Source organism: Papio anubis, chromosome 3 (assembly GCF_008728515.1).
Source record: "Papio anubis isolate 15944 chromosome 3, Panubis1.0, whole genome shotgun sequence".
Taxonomy (NCBI): domain Eukaryota; kingdom Metazoa; phylum Chordata; class Mammalia; order Primates; family Cercopithecidae; genus Papio; species Papio anubis.
The window spans coordinates 75,738,661-75,759,868 of record NC_044978.1 but is presented as its reverse complement, the minus strand read 5'-3'; the positions used below and the strand labels follow the sequence as shown (position 1 = coordinate 75,759,868).

The window sequence follows — 21,208 nt, the reverse complement described above, 5'->3', positions numbered from 1 at the left end:
TGGCTGGGCACCATGGCCCACACCTGTAATCCCAGCACTTTGGTACACCAAGGCAGGAGGATCGCTTAAGTCTAGGAGTTCAAGACCAACCTGAGCAACATAGCAAGACCCTGTCTCTATTAAAAAAAAAAAAAAGAAAGAAAGAAAGAAAGAAAAGAAAGAATTTAGTAGCTCTTTGTTAGAATAACGCTTCTAAATATTGCCTGTGTATTGAAAATTTTTCACCATATATAAAAATATACATGCTTATTTGTAGCTTTTAATATTTTCAACCAATATCTGTAATGATTGGGATATTATCATCACTATTTCTAAAGACAAATGCCATCCACTTCATTTAAGGTCAAACTTTGAGACTGCTGTGGTGACCTAGTATCTGAAATTAGTAAATTTATAATATTGGTTCTTTTGTCTCTTGACTCTATAAACTTTGTATTTAAGCCAATCCTCTTTTCTGCCTGTCTTCTATAAACTGTTAGTAAGAAAAAAAGAGTATGCTGACTGTATGCTTGCCTGTTGATGCTTGTTGAAAGGGTATTTATTTACTCTTTCCTTTTCTTCTAAATACTCTCTACTCTTCCTTCTCTCTTTTTTCCACCTTGCATGGCATCTTGGGGCGGAAAGGAATCAGAGTCAGATCAAGAACAGGAGGAAGAGGTAATTTTATGACAGTGTCACTTGTTAACGGCTGTGTCATTGCTGTAACCACTAATAAGAGCACATAGTTAACCTGTGTTCTTAGAAGGGGTAGGCGGTTCTTCTTAGTAATTAAAGGGGCACAATTTCACTTAACCTCTCTAAGCCTCTGTTTTCTCATCTTGTGGAGCAACTTAAGGGAATAGTAAAGTTTCCCTATAGACTGTTGCCATGTCTCTATGCAATACTATCTTTCTCCACCAACTACTGAGAGCTAAACCATTATCTCAAGAGTTCTTAGTCGGAAGACATCTAGTGGTTGAAACTCTTTTTATACTAAGACATTATTAATGTCTTAATTTTTAATTAATTAATTTTTAATTTACTACATTTAGTAAAATTTACTACATTTTTAATGTACTAAGACATTATTTGCCTTTTAAACTTCTATATCCTCACAAACTATAGAGGAGTCTTCCAGAGTCTATACTACATGTGATGACATTGCCATTCTGGCAATTAGTGGAATGTATGCTTGCATACTCTTAGGTTCTAGCATTTTCTTAGCCTTCATTTGTAATACAGGTATCTGTTTATACATATCACTCACCATCAGAAGTTTTTCAGGCTCCTCAGTAATTTTGGGGAGTGTAAAGGGGCCCTAAGACCAAAGAGTTTGATAAACACTGAGACCAAAAAACTTTAAGAGGCATATAGTTGATTCCTTAGGCTATAATATTATAATGCAGAACTATGCTAATAATAAGAATTTCTTATAAAGTGGGATCTTTACTAAGTGTTGCACATGCCTCATCAATATTGATCTCTCACAACCACCTATGAGGTGTTTGTTATTAAATATTACATTATAGATGAAGAAAGCAAGTCTTAGAGAGGTTACCCTGAATAAATAGCTATATGAATTAAACCTGCTTCAATATTTAAAGCAAATGTGTTTGTCTCCATTATAAAGATCTGCAAATGCCCAAATATTATAATAGAAGTGAAAAACATAATTGGAAAACTTAAAATAATGTATTTGTTTCTAAGATAGACAGATGCATATGTTATTAGTTTTATGTAAATGTTTTCAAATATACTAGTTTTCTTTTTTTTAAATGTTATTCCAATGCATTCAAAATAAAAAATATAAAAAATATAATAAATACACTTATACCCACCAGCTTAAAATGTAAGACCTTATCAGTTCAGAAGATGCTCCTGGATTCACTTTTTTCTGATACCTTGGCAATGGAGCAGGGTGAGAAGGGTGATTATAGACTCACTGTCCTGCCGTACATAGCCATATACACAACCGACTTAAGACTGAAGTCATTCTTTCCCTCAACTGCACAGTCACTCTTTGCTTCACATACTCCGTTTCCTTCCTGTACTCAGTGACCCTACCACCACAGCTGCTAAAAATGATAGGGAAGCCAATTTTGCCCTGTTCACAAATCACTTTTTTCTGTTAGATGATTTTCCTACTGAATACTTTCTGGAACTATTCAGGGCAATAGATCCAGTTCATATTCTTTTCAGTATCTGGAATGCTGACTTATTATTAATGATAATGAAACTACTTCTGTAGAACATATCACCCTAGCATTGCTGTTTCTCATCCTTTCCTTTTTCTCCACTAAATGGAAACTTATTATTTAATACTGACTTCAACCCTTTTTCTGACTTATTCCCTAATAAATATGTATCCCGACATCAAAACCAGCCTGGGTCATATCTTCCCAGGATTAACATGCTAGAAAGGACTTTCTACCTGTAGTGTCTAGAAAACAGAAGTTTTTTTCCAAAGTCAGGATAAGAATCATGGAGACTGTCAGGAAAAACTGTAGCAAATTACTCTGACCTTCCTATAGCTATGGTGTCACCCAACATGTATAATTACGGATAGGAGCTTTTTGTGCACACCAGGGGCTATCAGCCAAGGCAGTATTTGTAACCATTCAATTTATGTATGTTTTCTTTCAGATCGATATGACATCAGAAAAAAGTAAGAATTTAAAGAAAATTGAGTTTGTCTGAAAGCTGGCTACCATAAAAAGAAGCATGAATTAAAATGCAAGCTAGTTGCTATTACTAACCACTATAGTAATTAAATTTTTATATTATCCTTATTAATCATTAATATATTTATAAAAGCAGCTTGGCCAGTTAAATTACAAATATACCTGATTTGCGAGCTAATTAGCAGTAAAATGCAATGATTATTCATCTAAGCATTCACTTTCTTTTGACATCCTTGTTAACCCTGGTATTGCTGTTATGCTTGTTTAGAAACCCACCCTACCGTTTTGTCCATTTGTTAGCATAACATTGTCATCTCATTATTTTTTAAGCACTGACATGACAGTATCACTTTTTATGTAATGCAATAGTGACTTCTGTAGAGAGCTCATTATTTTTGTAGGATACACCTGCAAAAGTGATACTGTCTAATAGTTCTTAGCTGAAGCTAACCCCATCCAATGCCTGCCCCTTCCCCCATCCCACTCTTGCACTTTTTACTGTGGTGAAGTGTAACCAACGTCTTTAGAGCTGAGGTCTAACAGACTTCTGTGAAAACTTTCTGAAAACAAAACAAAACAAAAATAAACAAAAATGAAGGGCCAAGAATGCAAAAATTAAAACCCCCTGGATAAAGTTACTAATCACAACAGCATATTATTATAGGGCTAATTTTAAATAATGATGCAAATCCCAAACCTGATCTAGTAGGGAGAACTGTTTTTTACAGACCTTAAAAGAGCTGTCGTAGAACTCATTTCAGGTTTGTAATAGCCAATTAACATCTTAGTTTGTTGGACTGTTTCTAGTGACTCTCTGGCTTCTTATGTGGAAGCTCCAGTTGAATTTTACAGATTTCTGCTTTCGTGCCCCAAATGCTTTTTAAAAATATGATTTTTAAAGTTTATTGAATATCAGTAAATTTTATTTCAGAGTTTATTTTGATTTGCTGTATTTCAGCGTATAGTCCTAAAATGAGAAAACTTAGAACCATGTTCAATATGCTCATTTGGTCCTATACAATGATCTGAGGGCTTTTTTTAAAAAGTCCTAGGACAATGTAATTTACTACCAGGTTTTTGAAGTTGCTTTGAATGAGGCTTACCTTCATGTTAAAGCATTATTCAGATCTGGAATATTCACATATTCACATACTGTATCTCCTTAACAAACACAGATTCTCCCAAGAGAAGGCACTTTTGTTTATATGACATGTCACATTGCCTTCATTGATTCCTTTTTTTAAGTGATTTTACTTTATTCTCTCACTTTCTTCTTCAGAACTACTCCATTTATTTAAATGGCCTCTTACTTTGCTCCCCGATACAAACTAGTAAGAATTAAAAATTAATTCATCCATATGGCTCAATTGTTAAAAAAAAAAAGAAAAGAAAGAAAGAAAAGAAAGATAAAAAATGTTACCATGTTGCTATAATGCTATGGATTTTCCTGAAGGATTTCTAGGTGTTTTGAGTGTTTCAAAAGTTTTAAATACAGACTCATGTTTGCTTTTGTTTTAAAGATAATCATTAGATTATTTTCATCTATGTATAAACTAATCTCTAAAGAAGGGCTCTGTGGAAGGGACTCTTACCTGAAGTCTTTTTATGAGCACATTTTAGAAGAGTTTACTGAGTTTTCTTCCTTACCTTTAATGGGTATAAGCCCCCACAACCTAAGCCTCCAATATACCACCTTCAGCAGCTTATGCATGGACTCGTAGAGAAATAAGTACACTTTGCCACAGTAACATTTTACATATCTGTTCTAAATTCCTGCCATCCTCCTGCCCATGCGTTTCAGCAAGGCCGCCTCTCCCAGCAGTTTTACTCCACCTTTGCTTTGCATGGAAATAACTTGGCTTACATAAACTGTGTGTGTGTCCTGTGTGACTGTCTCTGACTTGGGTTGCCATGCATCACATTTTAACTTTGGACTCACTTATAAGTTTAATCACAATTGTTGTTTCTGTTGTTTTTCTTTCCTTTCCTTTATTTCCCTCCTTGGTCTTTCCATTCTGTGTCTCAACAAGGAGGTTGCTCCAAGGAAAGGACCATGCCTCTTAGCACCAGACTGTTTGTTTCATTGTTAGGTGTGAATTTCCCTTAGATGAAATGCCGGTTTGCAGCTGATTCAGATATATTTTATATAGTCTTTGTATATTGGTAGAACTAAACATACTGAATTTCAGATTTTTATATGATTAAAAATGTATATACATCATTAGATGTTTTTCTGAGCTTGCTACTACTGGCTTTCTCCTAGAGGAAATCAACTTTCTGCAATTTCTAATGCTTTTTTTCTTATTTTTTCTCCATGTTTTTTTTTTTCAACATTGATCTGTAACGTCTGAACAATCTTGAGATACCTCTGTGTAATTTCACTGCGTTCTTTGTTTTGATACGTAGTGTTTTTTTTGTGTGCGTATGTCTTGTTTTAGCTTTGTTGTATGTGTGGATGTGCTACAAGTGAGAAAAATTAAGCAAGTTATTTCCTGCTCATTTTTCCTTTTCAGTTGTTTTTTTTCCGTTAGCCTTGCTTTGCTCTTGTACCCTGAGGCCTTGTGGATCTACCATTCCCAGCCCATTTTGTTGCCCCTCCCACCACCACCACAGGAAAAGACGCTGTGTCGTTTCAGTCCTGATTACATTTGCCAATATATTTTTTGATTTCCATTTTACTTTCAATGTTTTTCATTCACATCAAAGATGATGAGACAGAATCTACAGAAACATCTGTCCTGAAAAGTCACCTCGTTAATGAAGTTCCTGTCCTAGCAAGTCCGGACTTGCTCTCTGAAGTTTCTGAGATGAAACAAGATTTGATCAAAATGACCGCCATCTTGACCACAGATGTGTCTGATAAGGCAGGTTCTATTAAAGTGAAGGAGCTGGTGAAGGCTGCTGAGGAAGAGCCAGGAGAGCCTTTTGAAATCGTTGAAAGAGTTAAAGAGGACTTAGAGAAAGTGAATGAAATCCTGAGAAGTGGAACCTGCACAAGAGATGAAGGCAGTGTGCAGAGCTCTCGGTCTGAGAGAGGATTAGTGGAAGAGGAATGGGTTATTGTCAGTGATGAGGAAATAGAAGAGGCTAGGCAAAAAGCACCTTTAGAAATCACTGAATATCCATGTGTAGAAGTTAGAATAGATAAAGAGATAAAAGGAAAAGTAGAGAAAGACTCAGAGCAGCTACAGACAGTTCAGGACAAGGCAGGGAAGAAACGTGAGGCTCTGGCTGTTGGCAAGAGCTCTGAAAAGGAAGGGAAAGACATACCCCCAGATGAGACACAGAGTACACAGAAACAGCAAAAACCAAGCTTGGGAATAAAGAAGCCAGTAAGAAGGAAATTAAAAGAAAAGCAGAAACAAAAAGAGGAAGGTTTACAAGCTAGTGCAGAGAAAGCTGAACTTAAAAAAGGTAGTTCAGAAGAGTCATTAGATGAAGACCCAGGTTTAGCCCCTGAACCTCTTCCCACTGTCAAGGCCACATCTCCTTTGATAGAAGAAACTCCCATTGGTTCCATAAAGGACAAAGTAAAGGCCCTTCAGAAGCGAGTGGAAGATGAACAGAAAGGTCGAAGCAAGTTGCCCATCAGAGTCAAAGGCAAGGAGGACGTGCCAAAAAAGACCACTCACAGGACACATCCAGCGGCATCACCCTCTCTGAAGACAGAGAGACATGCGCCAGGGTCTCCCTCCTCTAAAACAGAAAGACACTCTGCTCTTTCCTCTTCTGCCAAAACTGAAAGGCACCCTCCAGTATCACCATCAAGTAAAACTGAGAAACACTCACCTGTGTCTCCCTCTGCAAAAACGGAAAGACATTCACCTATGTCATCTTCGAGTAAAACTGAGAAACACTCACCTGTATCACCCTCGACAAAAACTGAAAGGCACTCCCCTGTGTCATCTACAAAAACAGAAAGACACCCACCCGTTTCACCTTCAGGCAAAACAGACAAACGTCCACCCGTATCGCCCTCCGGGAGAACAGAAAAACACCCGCCAGTATCGCCTGGGAGAACAGAAAAACGCTTGCCTGTTTCACCGTCCGGAAGAACGGACAAGCACCAACCTGTATCAACAGCTGGGAAAACCGAAAAGCACCTGCCTATGTCACCTTCTGGCAAAACAGAAAAGCAACCACCTGTATCCCCCACTTCAAAAACAGAGAGGATCGAAGAAACCATGTCTGTTCGGGAGCTGATGAAGGCTTTCCAGTCAGGTCAGGACCCTTCTAAACATAAAACTGGACTCTTTGAGCACAAATCAGCAAAACAAAAGCAGCCACAAGAGAAAGGTAAAGTTCGGATAGAAAAAGAAAAGGGGCCGATACTAACCCAGAGAGAAACTCAGAAAACAGAGAATCAGACAATCAAACGAGGCCAGAGACTCCCGGTAACGGGCACGACGGAATCCAAAAGAGGAGTTCGTGCTTCCTCTATAGGAGTTAAGAAAGAAGATGCAGCTGGAGAAAAGGAGAAAATTCTGAGTCGCAAAATACCTGAACCTGTTCAGTCAGCACCTGAAGGAGAAAGCCACAGAGAGAGCGAAGTCCCCAAAGAAAAGATGGCTGATGAGCAGGGAGACATGGATCTCCAGATCAGCCCAGATAGGAAAACCTCCACTGACTTCTCTGAGGTCATTAAGCAAGAGTTGGAAGACAATGACAAATACCAACAATTTCGCCTGAGTGAGGAGACAGAAAAGGCACAGCTTCATTTAGACCAAGTACTCACTAGTCCTTTCAATACGACATTTCCACTCGACTACATGAAAGATGAGTTCCTTCCAGCTCTGTCTTTACAAAGCGGTGCTTTAGATGGCAGTTCTGAAAGCCTAAAGAATGAGGGGGTAACCGGCTCTCCGTGCGGCAGTCTGATGGAGGGGACCCCTCAGATTAGTTCGGAAGAAAGCTATAAGCATGAGGGCCTAGCAGAGACCCCTGAGACAAGCCCAGAAAGCCTTTCTTTCTCACCAAAGAAAAGTGAGGAGCAAATTGGGGAAACAAAGGAAAGCACCAAGATAGAAACCACCACAGAAATTCATTCAGAAAAAGAGCATCCCACAACCAAAGACATTACTGGTGGCTCTGAAGAGCGAGGTGCCATAGTCACTGAGGGCTCGGAGACCTCTACTGAGGGTTTTCAGAAAGAGGCCACTCTAGGCTCTCCCAAAGACACAAGCACTAAAAGAAAAGATGATTGCACAGGCAGCTGTAGTGTAGCATTAGCTAAAGAGACACCCACAGGACTGACTGAGGAGGCAGCCTGTGATGAAGGTCAACCTACCTTTGGTAGTTCAGCCCACAAGACACAAGCTGATAGTGAGGCTCAGGAATCCACAGCCACCTCAGATGAGACAAAGGCTTCGCCGCTGCCTGAGGCTTCTGTAAAGACAGATACGGGAACTGAATCAAAGCCTCAGGGAGTCATTAGAAGTCCCCAAGGGTTAGAACTTGCACTCCCTAGCCGAGATAGCGAAGTCCTCAGTGCTGTGGCTGATGACTCATTAGCAGTGAGCCACAAAGACTCTCTGGAAGCCAGCCCTGTGCTAGAAGATAACTCTTCACACAAAACCCCTGATTCTCTGGAGCCAAGTCCTCTGAAAGAATCCCCTTGCCGTGACTCTCTGGAAAGCAGCCCTGTTGAACCAAAGATGAAGGCTGGAATTTTTCCAAGTCACTTTCCTCTTCCTGCAGCTGTTGCCAAAACAGAACTCTTGATGGAAGTAGCCTCTGTGCGGTCCCGGCTACTCCGAGACCCTGACGGCAGTGCTGAGGATGACAGTCTTGAGCAGACATCGCTCATGGAGAGCTCAGGGAAGAGTCCCCTTTCTCCCGACACCCCCAGCTCTGAAGAAGTCAGCTATGAGGTTACACCCAAAACCTCAGATGTAAGTACACCAAAACCAGCTGTGATTCATGAATGTGCAGAGGAGGATGATTCAGAAAACGGGGAGAAAAAGAGGTTCACACCTGAAGAGGAGATGTTTAAAATGGTAACCAAAATCAAAATGTTCGATGAACTTGAACAAGAAGCAAAGCAGAAAAGGGACTACAAAAAAGAACCCAAACAAGAAGAATCCTCTTCATCCTCTGACCCAGATGCAGACTGTTCAGTAGACGTGGATGAACCGAAATGTACAGGCAGTGGGGAGGATGAAAGTGGTGTCCCTGGGTTAGTAACTTCAGAGAGCAGGAAGGTGTCTTCCTCCTCAGAAAGTGAACCTGAGTTGACACAGCTAAAAAAAGGTGCTGACTCAGGCCTCTTACCAGAACCAGTGATTCGAGTGCAACCTCCTTCACCACTTCCATCAAGCATGGACTCCAATTCCAGTCCAGAAGAAGTACAATTCCAGCCTATTGTTTCCAAACAATATACTTTCAAGATGAATGAAGAGATTCAGGAAGAACCAGGTAAATCAGAAGGAGAAAAAGATTCTGAATCCCATTTAGCTGAAGACAGTCACGCTGTTTCCACTGAAGCTGCAGATAATTCTTTTGATAAGCTAAACAGAGACACTGATCAGCCAGAAATCTGTGGTGGCCGTGGGTGTGAGGCCATGAGTCCTAGCAGCTCAGCTGCTCCTGTCTCTTCAGGTCTGCAGAGTCCAACTGATGATGATATTGATGAACAGCCAGTCATCTATAAAGAATCATTAGCTCTCCAAGGCAGTCATGAAAAAGACACAGAAGGAGAAGAGCTTGATGTTTCTAGAGCAGAATCTCCACGAGTAGATTGCCCCAGTGAAGGCTTTTCACCTTCGTCCTCTTTGCCTCATTGTTTGGTATCTGAAGGAAAAGAATTAGATGAAGACATATCCACCATATCTTCTATTCAAAAAACAGAAATCACAAAAACTGATGAAACATTTGAGAACTTACCAAAGGACTGCCCCACTCAAGACTCATCCATTACTACTCAAACAGAGAGATTTTCCATGGATGTTCCTGTGTCCGACCTAGCTGAGACGGATGAAATCTATGATCGCCAAATAACTAGCCCTTATGAAAATGTCCCTTCCCAATCTTTTTTCTCTAGTGAAGAAAGCAAAACCCAAACAGATGCAAATCACACCACAAGTTTTAACTCTTCTGAAGTGTATTCTGTTACCATCACATCCCCTGTTGAAGACGTTGTGGTGGCAAGCTCCTCTAGTGGAACTGTTTTAAGCAAAGAATCTAATTTTGAGGGCCAGGACATAAAAGTGGAATCCCAACAAGAAAGTACCTTGTGGGAAATGCAATCAGACAATGCCTCTTCATCTTTCGAGCCTACTATGTCAGCTGCAACAGCAGTTGTTGGTGAACAAATAAGCAAAGTCATCATCACAAAAACTGATGTGGATTCTGATTCTTGGAGTGAAATTCGGGAAGATGATGAAGCTTTTGAGGCTCGTGTGAAAGAGGAAGAACAAAAGATATTTGGTTTGATGGTAGACAGACAATCACAGGGTACCACCCCTGACACCACTCCTGCTAGGACCCCAACTGAAGAGGGGACCCCAACAAGTGAGCAAAACCCATTTCTGTTTCAGGAAGGAAAATTGTTTGAAATGACCCGAAGTGGTGCCATTGATATGACCAAAAGGTCGTATGCAGATGAAAGTTTTCACTTTTTCCAAATTGGTCAAGAATCCAGGGAAGAGACTCTCTCTGAAGATGTGAAAGAAGGGGCTACTGGGGCTGAGCCCCTACCGCTGGAGACATCAACTGAATCACTAGCACTTCCAGAATCAAAAGAAACAGTGGATGATGAGGCAGACTTACTTCCAGATGACCTGAGTGAGGAAGTAGAGGAAATACCTGCTTCGGATGCTCAACTTAACCCCCAAATGGGGATTTCAGCCTCCCCTGAAACACCGACAAAAGAGGCTGTTAGTGTAGGGACCAAGGACCTCCCCACCATGCAAACGGGTGATATGCCTCCTCTGTCTGGTGTAAAGCAGATATCCTGCCCCGACTCTTCTGAACCAGTTGCACAAGTCCAGTTAGATTTTTCCACAGTCACCAGGTCTGTTTATTCAGATAGGGGTGGTGATTCTCCCGATTCTTCCCCAGAAGAACAGAAATCAGTAATTGAAATTCCTACTGCACCCATGGAGAATGTGCCTTCTACTGAAAGCAAATCCAAAATTCCTGTAAGGACTATGCCCACTTCCACCCCAGCACCTCCATCTGCAGAGTATGAGAGTTCCCTTTCTGAAGATTTGCTATCCAGTGTAGATGAGGAAAATAATGAGGATGAAGCAAAACCAAAGTCCAAACTCCCTGTCAAAGTACCCCTCCAAAGAGTTGAACAGCAGCTCTCAGATCTAGACACCCCTGTCCAGGAGACAGTGGGTCCTCAGGGACAGGACATGACAAACATCGCACCAGATAATAGAAGCAAATCTGAATCTGATGCTAGTTCTTTGGACTCAAAGACCAAATGCCCAGTAAAAACCAGAAGTTACACTGAGACAGAAACAGAGAGCAGAGAGAGGGCAGAGGAACTTGAGTTAGAATCAGAAGAAGGGGCCACAAGACCAAAGATACTTACATCCCGATTGCCAGTTAAGAGCAGAAGCACCACATCTTCCTGCAGGGGTGGCACGAGCCCCACAAAAGAAAGTAAAGAGCATTTCTTTGACCTTTACAGAAATTCCATAGAATTCTTTGAGGAGATTAGTGATGAGGCTTCCAAGTTAGTGGATAGGCTGACGCAGTCAGAGAGGGAGCAGGAACTAGTTTCAGATGATGAAAGTAGTAGTGCCCTGGAAGTATCAGTAATTGAAAATCTGCCACCTGTTGAGACCGAGCACTCAGTTCCTGAGGACATCTTTGACACAAGGCCCATTTGGGATGAGTCTATTGAGACTCTGATTGAACGCATCCCTGATGAAAATGGCCATGACCATGCTGAAGGTATTTGCCAGCCACTGGGATTCCCTGTGCTACGCATGTCATAAAATTGATATAGTTTTTTTGTATGTTGTTTTATTTGATGATTTGTGTCTCATTTTCTTTAAGCTTTCTGTAGTGGCTAATGTGTTTGTGTAAGCCCTTTGTGTTTTGTGCTTTCTTTGTATACTCTTGTCTAAGAAAACAATCTCAAGATTGAGTAATGAGAATGCTTATGGAAAACATAAACATAATAACCAGGCAACAGTGATCTTGCCTTTCTTTAGCCTCTGCACGTAATAAGGCCATGCGAGCTTTGAGTTTTGTTGTTCTGAAGTCTCGAGCTTAGACTCAAATTAAGCACTTTTGCACATGAATATATTGTATTTTGTTTCATAGTATGAAGACTCATTGCTTTTCTTCTTACCTTTGCATACTTTAAAATAATTTGTACTTACAATTTTGTAATCATTAGGAAGCCATTTGCTTGAGAAGATTTCACATAACATGAAATTCTAATTGTTGTGGATCTGTTTTTGATTCAGAAAGGTTGGATTTCAGATACCATTGGTAAATACTTTAAGCAAACAAACCTAAGGTAAAAATATGCTTTTCATTTATGTGGTAGATGAATGGAGAATGTACTCTAATTAGATGCAGCAGACAACAAAAACTCAAACTTTGCACAGTTTAAGTTGACTGTGAGGGGATGATGGCTCTTTGACTTATGAAAAAGGAAACCATAGATGGCTTTGAAAAGTAGCCTGTGTTCTTCCAATATCTCTACAATGAAGACTGCCATTCTTAAATTGAGGTTATACAAAATTTCCTATACCATGGTCTAAAATGCTGCCCATCAATCAGTGGGAGTTAAACATGAATGGGAAAATTATAGTTTATAGGAGTGAGTAGTATATAAGCTTAATAGCAAGAAGGCAGAAACTTTGCCCCAAAGACATATATGCATACAGATACAATATACACATATAAATGCATATGCTTCTATCCCTGTTTCTCCAAGGTCACCAGAACCAAATGCTGTTTCTGGCCACACTAATCAGGATGGCCTGATCAACTCATGATCAACATCTCTTGTGAATCCCTGCTGTGTTTCCTTTCAGAAATGACCTGGAAATGATCTATCCCTCCACAAGCAATAATAGGAGGTCCTAGCCAATTGCTCCACTTCTGCATCCCATTTATGATTTCTCTGGTGTTTCATGAACAAGATGGTGGTCTTCTTGGTGGGCAGCATTCTCTCCAATAATTTAAAAGAAAAGTCATAAGATTAGTAGAAATCAGCAACTTATATAATTATGTCTAGTAACTAGTCTTGATTAAAGAGATATGGAAGCAGATGGTTTTCATGATTCATATTAGATCTATTCCCCATTCCACCCCGGAAATCAGACATGCAATATGATCTGAAATGTAGTATCTAGTTTGTGCTTTCAAATATTTGGAGAAGTGACTTCCTTTCTTTGAATGAATCAGTACTGTGGTTCCTCTCCTGTCATAGACAACCTTTGGCCATTCTGTTTTTGACCTTCTCCAGATCCACAGGATGAGCAGGAACGGATCGAGGAAAGGCTGGCTTATATTGCTGATCACCTTGGCTTCAGCTGGACAGGTAAAAAGAATGTGACCCAGGTTTTCAACAAAACCTGACATAGATGCATCAGTCAAGTGTCATTCGCAGCATAAAAGGTACCCCTCGCTTTCTTGAGAAAGAATATATGAAAAGAAGAATGAACTAAGTACTAGAAAACCTGGGCTCTGCATCAGCTAATGGTATATACAGCCCAGGGCAGGCCTTTTATCATTTCTGAGATTTAGAATAATATAACTTTCCATTAGAAGATTTAGAGAATAGACCCACCTTCAGGAACCTCCTTCGGCAGTTGTGAATATCTAAATTTGGGGGAGATTATTATGTTTCAAAATAATTTTTAGATGTAATTTTTACCATATTTAATGTGAGATTTAACCAGGGCTTCTTCTTTTATATACCTTATGTCAAAAATCTTCATAGGAAACAGCACTAAAATTTGCTTTGAGTAAGTGTTAAAACACACATGAATGAGATATTTCACTAATATTTTTGAGAGATGAGAGTGTTTATGTGTAGAATTTTTATGTTAATAGTTTATTAAGGAAAAGTTAATTCTAAAATCAATATACTTTATTTACACATTATGATTTGTAGGTTTTAAAAACTATACATTTTCATCTACCTGTGACTTAACCTAGTAAAACAACATTGTCAGTCTGGCTTTTTTGTTTTAGTCTTTTTTTTTTTTTTTTTTTTTTTTTTTTAATATCACTTGTGACTACTTCAAAGAGACAAACATTGTAAAATAATATTCTTCTCCTTTCCATTTCTTAGATTTGTTGATGAATAGGAGCCCATAATACTCATAAAGATAACTGATAATTTAGAGTACATGACTGAAAACAGGAGAAGTGGCCACTTTCTCACTTTTAATAATCTTAAAGTAATTCTTACATACTGATCAGACTTAACTAATTTGGGGATTTAGGGAAGAAAATGATACCAAACTATCCCTGACTGACTTACTAGATAACATTCAGAATTATTTGTTTTGCTCTTTAAATATCTTTGTATCCATACCTACATAGTAAATGCAATATGTATATATTTGGTAAAAATTCACATCCTACCGCCATATAGAATGACATAAAATGAAAAGTAAATATGACTCTCACACCTACGTCTGTCTTCTAGCCGTGTGCCTCAGAAATAACTGCTAATACTTTCTCATGCTTTTAGAAAAAGTATACAGTGCCTATATTTATGCCTATTATTTAAAAGTAAGAAAAGTTTTACTGAATAATATTCCTCATAGTGTTAACATATACATATGTATTTCATTCTTTTAAGTGGGTATTTAATTTCACTATATGGAGGTTCCATAATTTTATCAATGGCCTTTGTTGATGGGCTTTAGGTGGTTTCCTGGTGATGGCAGTAAATATTCTTGTGCTTTGGTATATTTTTGTGAGTATATCTATAGGGCATATTAGAAGTAGAATTGCTGGGAAAAAGATACATATATTTTTAATTTTGAAAGATATTGTCAAATTGCTTTCAAAAGAGGTCACCCCGTTTACACACCCACACACACATACGCACACTCCATAATGTATAAGCATCCATATGTAATGGTTTTTTTGTTTGTTATTTTGTTTGTTTTGTTTTGTTTTATTTTATTGAGACAGGATCGTGCTCTGTTGCCTAGGCCAGAGTGTAGTGGCACAATCATAGCTCACTGTAACCTCAAACTCGCAGGCTCAAGTGATCCTCCTGGCCCAGCCTCCTGAGTAGCTAGAACCTCAGGCAAACACTACCATACCCAGCTAATTTTTTAAAATTATTTTTTGTAGAAATGGGGTCTCACTATATTGCCCAGGCTAGTCTTGAGCTTCTGGCCTCAAGCAATCCCTACCACCTCAGCCTCCTAAAGTTCTAGGATTACAGGCATGAGCTACTGGGCCCACCCAACCTATATGGAATGTTAATAGTAGAATTCAAAGGAAAACTTTGTGTCTTCTTCCCTGGATCAGTTAATGCTTCCTCGACCTCTTATTCATCTGACATGAAGTCAAAGACAGGCATTTATCCAACCACCATAATATAGCTACAGCTAGTGTTTATCAAAGTATCCAGAAACAGGATTTATAATACTCAAAACATCACCTATCTTAATTAAAGGGAGAAATGTTTTCTTTCTCTTGTTATCAGTCATTTATTTTCATTATCTTGCTTAAAAGCATAAGCAAGTATTAATGATCTCATTTGCATTTTGGAATCAAATGGGCCTGAATTATGCATATCTTATCATCACTGCCTTATACTTATTTTCACTATGCAGTGATCAATTCTATACCCAGTTTTAGGGGAAAAAATCCATAATTAGTACTAGAAGAACAAAAGCACATAAGAATCACTTCTAATATGTAGAAATTAAGGAACCCAAATACTCACCACAATATAAAGAACACATCATTTACAAAATCACAAAACAAGGTGTAGAGACTGAAACGTTGAAGTTAATGTGTTTACAAAGTAGTATTTTATCTTCTAGAATTAGCAAGAGAACTAGATTTCACTGAGGAACAAATTCATCAAATTCGAATTGAAAATCCCAACTCTCTTCAAGACCAGAGTCATGCACTGTTGAAGTACTGGCTAGAGAGGGATGGGAAACACGCTACAGGTAAGTGGGGAACTATATGTGTATTGGGCTAAAGTTGGACATGTCTTGCTCAACAGCCACATCTTGCAAATTCAGTAAAACAGTAAAGAAGCAAATGCCATTAATCCACAGTACAGCAGGTCCTTGAGTAATATCATTTTGTTCAATGTCATCTCCTTATAACGTTGATGAGAAAAAAGAATTAATTCCCAGCAAGGCCACTGTCTGTGTATAGTTTATGTATCCTCCCCATGTCCGTGTGGCTTTTTCCCCAGTACTCCAGTTTCCTCCCGCGTCTCAAAGATGTGTATATCAGTTTCACTGGTGTTTCTACATTATCCCAGTCTGAGTGAGTGTGGGTGTGTGTGAGTGCCCCCTGCAATGGGATGGCATCATCTCCCAGGTTGGTTCCCATGCAAAGTGCTCTGAGCTGCTGGGTTAAGTTCCAGCCACTTGAGACCCTGAACTGAATAAGGGAATTGGGAAAAGAATGAATTAATTAATACAAATTATTGTCAAATAAAAACGTGTACAGTGTATGATAATTATACAAGTGCATGAAATAAATGATGCCTTAGGAAAGTACTCAGCGAGCCCACCATATTTGTTATTGTTTGTTTACGAGCAGCATGGTGGGAGGAGGTGCTCCTTACAATTTTCACTTTGCGAAGATTTATTCCTTGATTGAACCCCACCACCACTATGACCGCCATCACTCACTGGGTCCTCAAAAATTGAATAATTATCTTATTTATGTTTACTAGTCTTTCTTAAATGTATGTGTAACTCACTTTCACTTCAGTGTTTAATATTAGAAGTATTTGGGGTTTTATTTTGAAGTTTGGCCATGTTTTTGTGACCAGAACATTGTTTTCTAAGAATCTATCAATGATGTTGAGTGAGAACTTAGTGAACTACCGTAAGCAAATGAGAACAAGCTACTGTCACTTCTAAAGCATGCATGTTGCATAAAAACTCTTGCACAATACGTGTATGAACAGCATTGAATAACAGCCGTCACTTCTAACAGTAATGTTATTCAAACCGCAATATTTTTTAAATATTGATAAGTGGACACAATTGCTTTATTTAGCATTGTTTCACTGGTAGTGTGTTACCTTCTGTTTCTGCTTCCTTTACTCATAAATAACATCCAGTCTATATTTATCATTCCTTTTCTTTACATTCTTCTAAGTAGGATTGTCAGATTTAGCAAATAAAAACAGAAGGGCGCCCAGTTAAATTTAAGTTTCAAGTGGTCAGCAAATACATTTTTAGCATAAGCATGTCCCATGTGATATATGGGGCATATTTATACTAAAGAAGTATTTGTTTTTTATCTGAAATTCAGGTATGGTGGGTGTCCTGTATGTTACCTGACAATTCTACTTTTAGGACTTGTGCCCATGCTGTGCCACTTTTTTTAATATGCATATCTCTTTTGTCTGTTGGCTTATTTTTACAAAGACTTTTAATTAGGCTTTGATTGTTTTTTCCTGTACAGATATCAAAAATTGAGTGAGGCAGTTAAGTGAAAGAGATTTCTAAGAGTACCTCTCAGAAGTAATAAATGCTCTTTCTCTAATGTGTCAGATACGAACCTCATTGAATGTCTCACCAAAATCAACCGAATGGATATTGTTCATCTCATGGAGACCAACATAGAACCTCTCCAGGAGCGCATCAGTCATAGTTATGCAGAAATTGAACAGACCATTACACTGGATCATAGTGAAGGTCAAACTGTGTGTGTGTGTCTATGTGTGTGTGTGTGTGTGTTGTGTCTGTGTGTGGTTAATTGAGGCACTGGACCTACTGTCTTTTTTTTTTTTTTTCATAAGGGACACCATGGCCTATGGTGATCATACGTTGTTTTCCTTGCTACCCTGAAGCTTTCCTCCCTGTTTTACACACCCTCCCACCTCCACTTCATGCTCATTCTTTGTTATTTCACAGATAACAAAATGATCCATTGAATTCCCTTTCCTCAGTTCCATGGTGGCACTTCTTACACTTGTATGTTTTTACGCTACCTTAGCCACGTATTTCTAGGCTCACAACTAGGACTATATCACTACCAGTGACTGTACATTTCCTCTTTTACTTCTGCACCAACAGTGCTTTCAGACCCTCAGGGACCTGCAGCCATTGGCCCTACCACATTTTCAGTATTAAAGTTTCTCTAACCTGTTCTCATTCGTTTGTGGTCTCTAACACTGTTTTTTTTTTCTCTCTCTCTCTCTCTCTCTCTCTCTTTTATCTCTATTTTACATGTTGTCTTCTTCCTTCAAACCTCCAACACTGTCTCTTTTCTTTATTGATACTCAGCTGATGACCAGGCTTCCTATTTCTTAGAAAATATAGGAATAATCAGAAGCAAATGTCTATATTTTTCCACCACAAATCTACCAACATGAGTGCATCTCAATGCATGTACTTACTCTACCTTCCATCCTATTAAAATGGATAAAATTTCCTCACTTTGCTAAAGCTATCATCTCTTGTTTTATACTAGATTTCATCTCCTTTTACCCAATCAGGGACTCCGTTCCTGCAAGTATCCATTTTGGCTTCCTACCACTAGACCATATCCAACAGCATTAAACCATGCTTTAATAGATCCCATCTTTAAAAGCAAAACAAAGCAAATAACTCCTTTTATCCTATATGTCCCCCCTGTATTACTGCTGTTACCCCATCCATTTCATAGGAAACCTCTTAAAGGAATAGTCTGAATTTCTTGTCTCTGCTTCCTCTCTTCCCATTCCCTCTAGAACTCTCTGTAATTCACTCTAATCAATCTTATAAAATTCACCTATTGTTTCCTCATTGTCAAGTCTAGCAGGCAGTTCTCATTCTTCAACTTACTTTGCCACTGAGCAACATTTGGCATGAATAGTGAAGCCTTTCTTCTTAAAACATTTTCTTTACTTAAATTTCATGACATTCTCGCTTCTTCTTCTTCTTCTTCTTCTTTTTTTTTTTTTCTTCTACTTTACTGGCTGTTTCTCCTCACTCTTTTTTTCTGTGGCAGTTTACTTCTCATGGATATGAATGATGATGTATCTTAGTGTTGGGCAAGAGCCTCACAGCTTGTCCTCATCTCCCACCTCTCTCCTTATCGCACTGGTCCTGCACGCCTGGCCTCCTTGCCATTCCTCTGCATTCTCCTGTTTCAGGACCCTGGTATTTTCTGCTTCCTCCACCCTAGCATGTTCTTTCCTCAGATCAACATATACCTTTTTCTCACTTTATTTAGGTCACTGCTCAAATGTTACTTCCTAAGCAGAGCCTTTCCTGACAAGTCTATTTAAAATACTAGCCCCATTTATCCTCTGCCTTTATCCTGGTTTGCTTTTCTCCCAATATTTATCATAAATATATATCTGCAGAAATGCAAGTTCAGTGAGGACAGAAGCTTTTTCTATCTTGTTCACTGCTATATATCCAGCATCTAAGGAGCACATACTACGTAGTTGATGCTCAATATATATCTGTTGAATAAGTGAGTCAATAGATGAATGCCAGTCACTCCTCTGCTAAACATCTTTCAATGACTCCTCATTTCCCTGGATATAATGAACTTCCTTAGCCTGTCATAAAAGACTCTACGTAAAAAGAGTACTATCCTCATAGGCTAGAGAGAGGATTAATCAAGTTAATACTTGCAGCGCACTTGGAACGGTGCCTAACACAGAATAAATTTTCAGTATGTATTAGCTATTATTTGTTATGATGATTATTAACTGTACTCTTCTTACTCTTCAGATTCTGTGCTTTGACTATCTCAGTCCATTCCCACTTACCATTAGGTCTCCTTGGCATGTAACACACTCTGTATTTTCTTTCCAAATTCTAACCTCATGTTAGGTGCTCCCACACTCATTGACTGGCACCTATGACCCAGTTGCTCTGCATTGGAATTGACTCTTACTTGCATAGACTCTTCTACATGATCAGTATCTTGAAGGTGGACACAGTGTCTTCTTCGTCTTTGTAATCCATCAGCCCATCTCAGGATGTAACACATAGTAGTTACTTAATAAATATCCATTCAATATAGGTAAGCTTCAACTAAATACTTAAATAATTCTCCCTTTAGGGTTCTCGGTACTTCAAGAGGAGTTATGCACTGCACGGCACAAGCAGAAAGAGGAACAAGCTCTTTCTAAAGAAAGCGAGACCTGCGATCACCCTCCTATCGTCTCAGAGGAAGACATTTCTGTTGGTTATTCCACTTTTCAGGATGGCATCCCCAAAACTGAAGGGGACAGCTCAGCATCAGCACTGTTTCCCCAAACTCACAAGGAGCAAGTTCAACAGGATTTCTCAGGGAAAATGCAAGACCTGCCTGAAGAGTCATCTCTGGAATATCGGCAGGAATATTTGTGAGTTTCCAAAGAAGGCCTGTCAAATGTAATACCAAAGAAACAGGCTAATGTGGACGCCAGGCATATATAAGCATAACTAGTTTTTAAATAATTTTAAAATGACCCTACCAATCACAAGTGCCAGAGCTAAAGGAAAAACAAAAGCATTAACATGTAAGAGACATAATTGTGACAGTGTTTGGGGCACAGACCTACAAGAACCAACTTCCAGAGCTGTGACTTTGAACAAGTCCTTAAGTGATTTGAATCTCCATTTCCACATCTGTAAATTATAGTAATAATACACACTTGACTCATCTCACAGGGTCAAAAGTGTGTTTATGAATGCTTCATCTAAACTGTAAAATTCCCTGTAGATGACACGGCCATGACTTATAATATTGCTGCACCTCATTTGCTCTGTAACACTTCAAATATGGAGCTCATCATGCCATTGCTGGTTAGGAGTGTGATCAGTGATGATGTAGCTACCACAGCCAATGGTGCATTTCAACCAATGCACCATGAGGTGCATATGAGGGGACAAGCCATAAAAATATAAATGCAATGCAAACTAGCCACATAGAATAAAAGACTATTAAAATGTGTTGGAATAGAGTTGGGGTGGGAATAAAGATAAGTCTTATGAAGAGCTTCTGGCTGAAGGAAGCTGCAGAGCCTAATTCAGCTCAGAATTTAAATTCCAGCCTTTATGGAAGCCAAGGAAGAAAGAGTTGTGTAATTGACATTGATTGTCCAGAAAAAGAAAACAAATTGTGAGAAAGGCCAACATATCCCTAAACCTGAAGTCTGAGAATAGGGTGTCATGAGATTGTATCAAAGCATTTCACTTGTCATTTGGTGAGTTTTGTGGTCACTGACGTGAGAAGAGGATGAAATGGGTAATGAAATTATCTTTTCTTGTACTGAGCCACCCTTGCCCCATCAACCTGTAGGTTTTAAGGGTGAGCATAAAGAAAATATAAGTAAGAAGGAGAAGGACTAAGGAAAAGATGGGAAGAAGAGGAGAGGATAAGAGAGAGACATTTTAGGCATTTAATATCTATGGAGTGATAGATTG

General features: G+C 38.9%; 1 protein-coding gene across 50 annotated transcripts in view; it reads left to right on the top strand.

The window, feature by feature from the left end:
• The window catches only part of ANK2 (ankyrin 2), a 584,559-nt gene that overhangs the window by 548,677 nt on the left and 14,674 nt on the right, over positions 1 to 21,208 (top strand). For 47 of the 50 annotated variants that reach the window (XM_031664041.1, XM_031664034.1, XM_009207442.3 and 44 more), the window contains 6 exons: positions 625 to 657; positions 2,623 to 2,644; positions 13,096 to 13,170; positions 15,647 to 15,778; positions 17,351 to 17,494; positions 19,860 to 20,145. In XM_031664041.1, the coding sequence (XP_031519901.1) occupies positions 625 to 657; positions 2,623 to 2,644; positions 13,096 to 13,170; positions 15,647 to 15,778; positions 17,351 to 17,494; positions 19,860 to 20,145 (692 nt within the window). Of the gene's footprint in view, positions 1 to 624; positions 658 to 2,622; positions 2,645 to 5,366; positions 11,565 to 13,095; positions 13,171 to 15,646; positions 15,779 to 17,350; positions 17,495 to 19,859; positions 20,146 to 21,208 lie in introns of all 50 variants that reach the window. The other 3 variants (XM_009207433.3, XM_009207430.4, XM_009207443.4) reach the window with 1 other exon arrangement.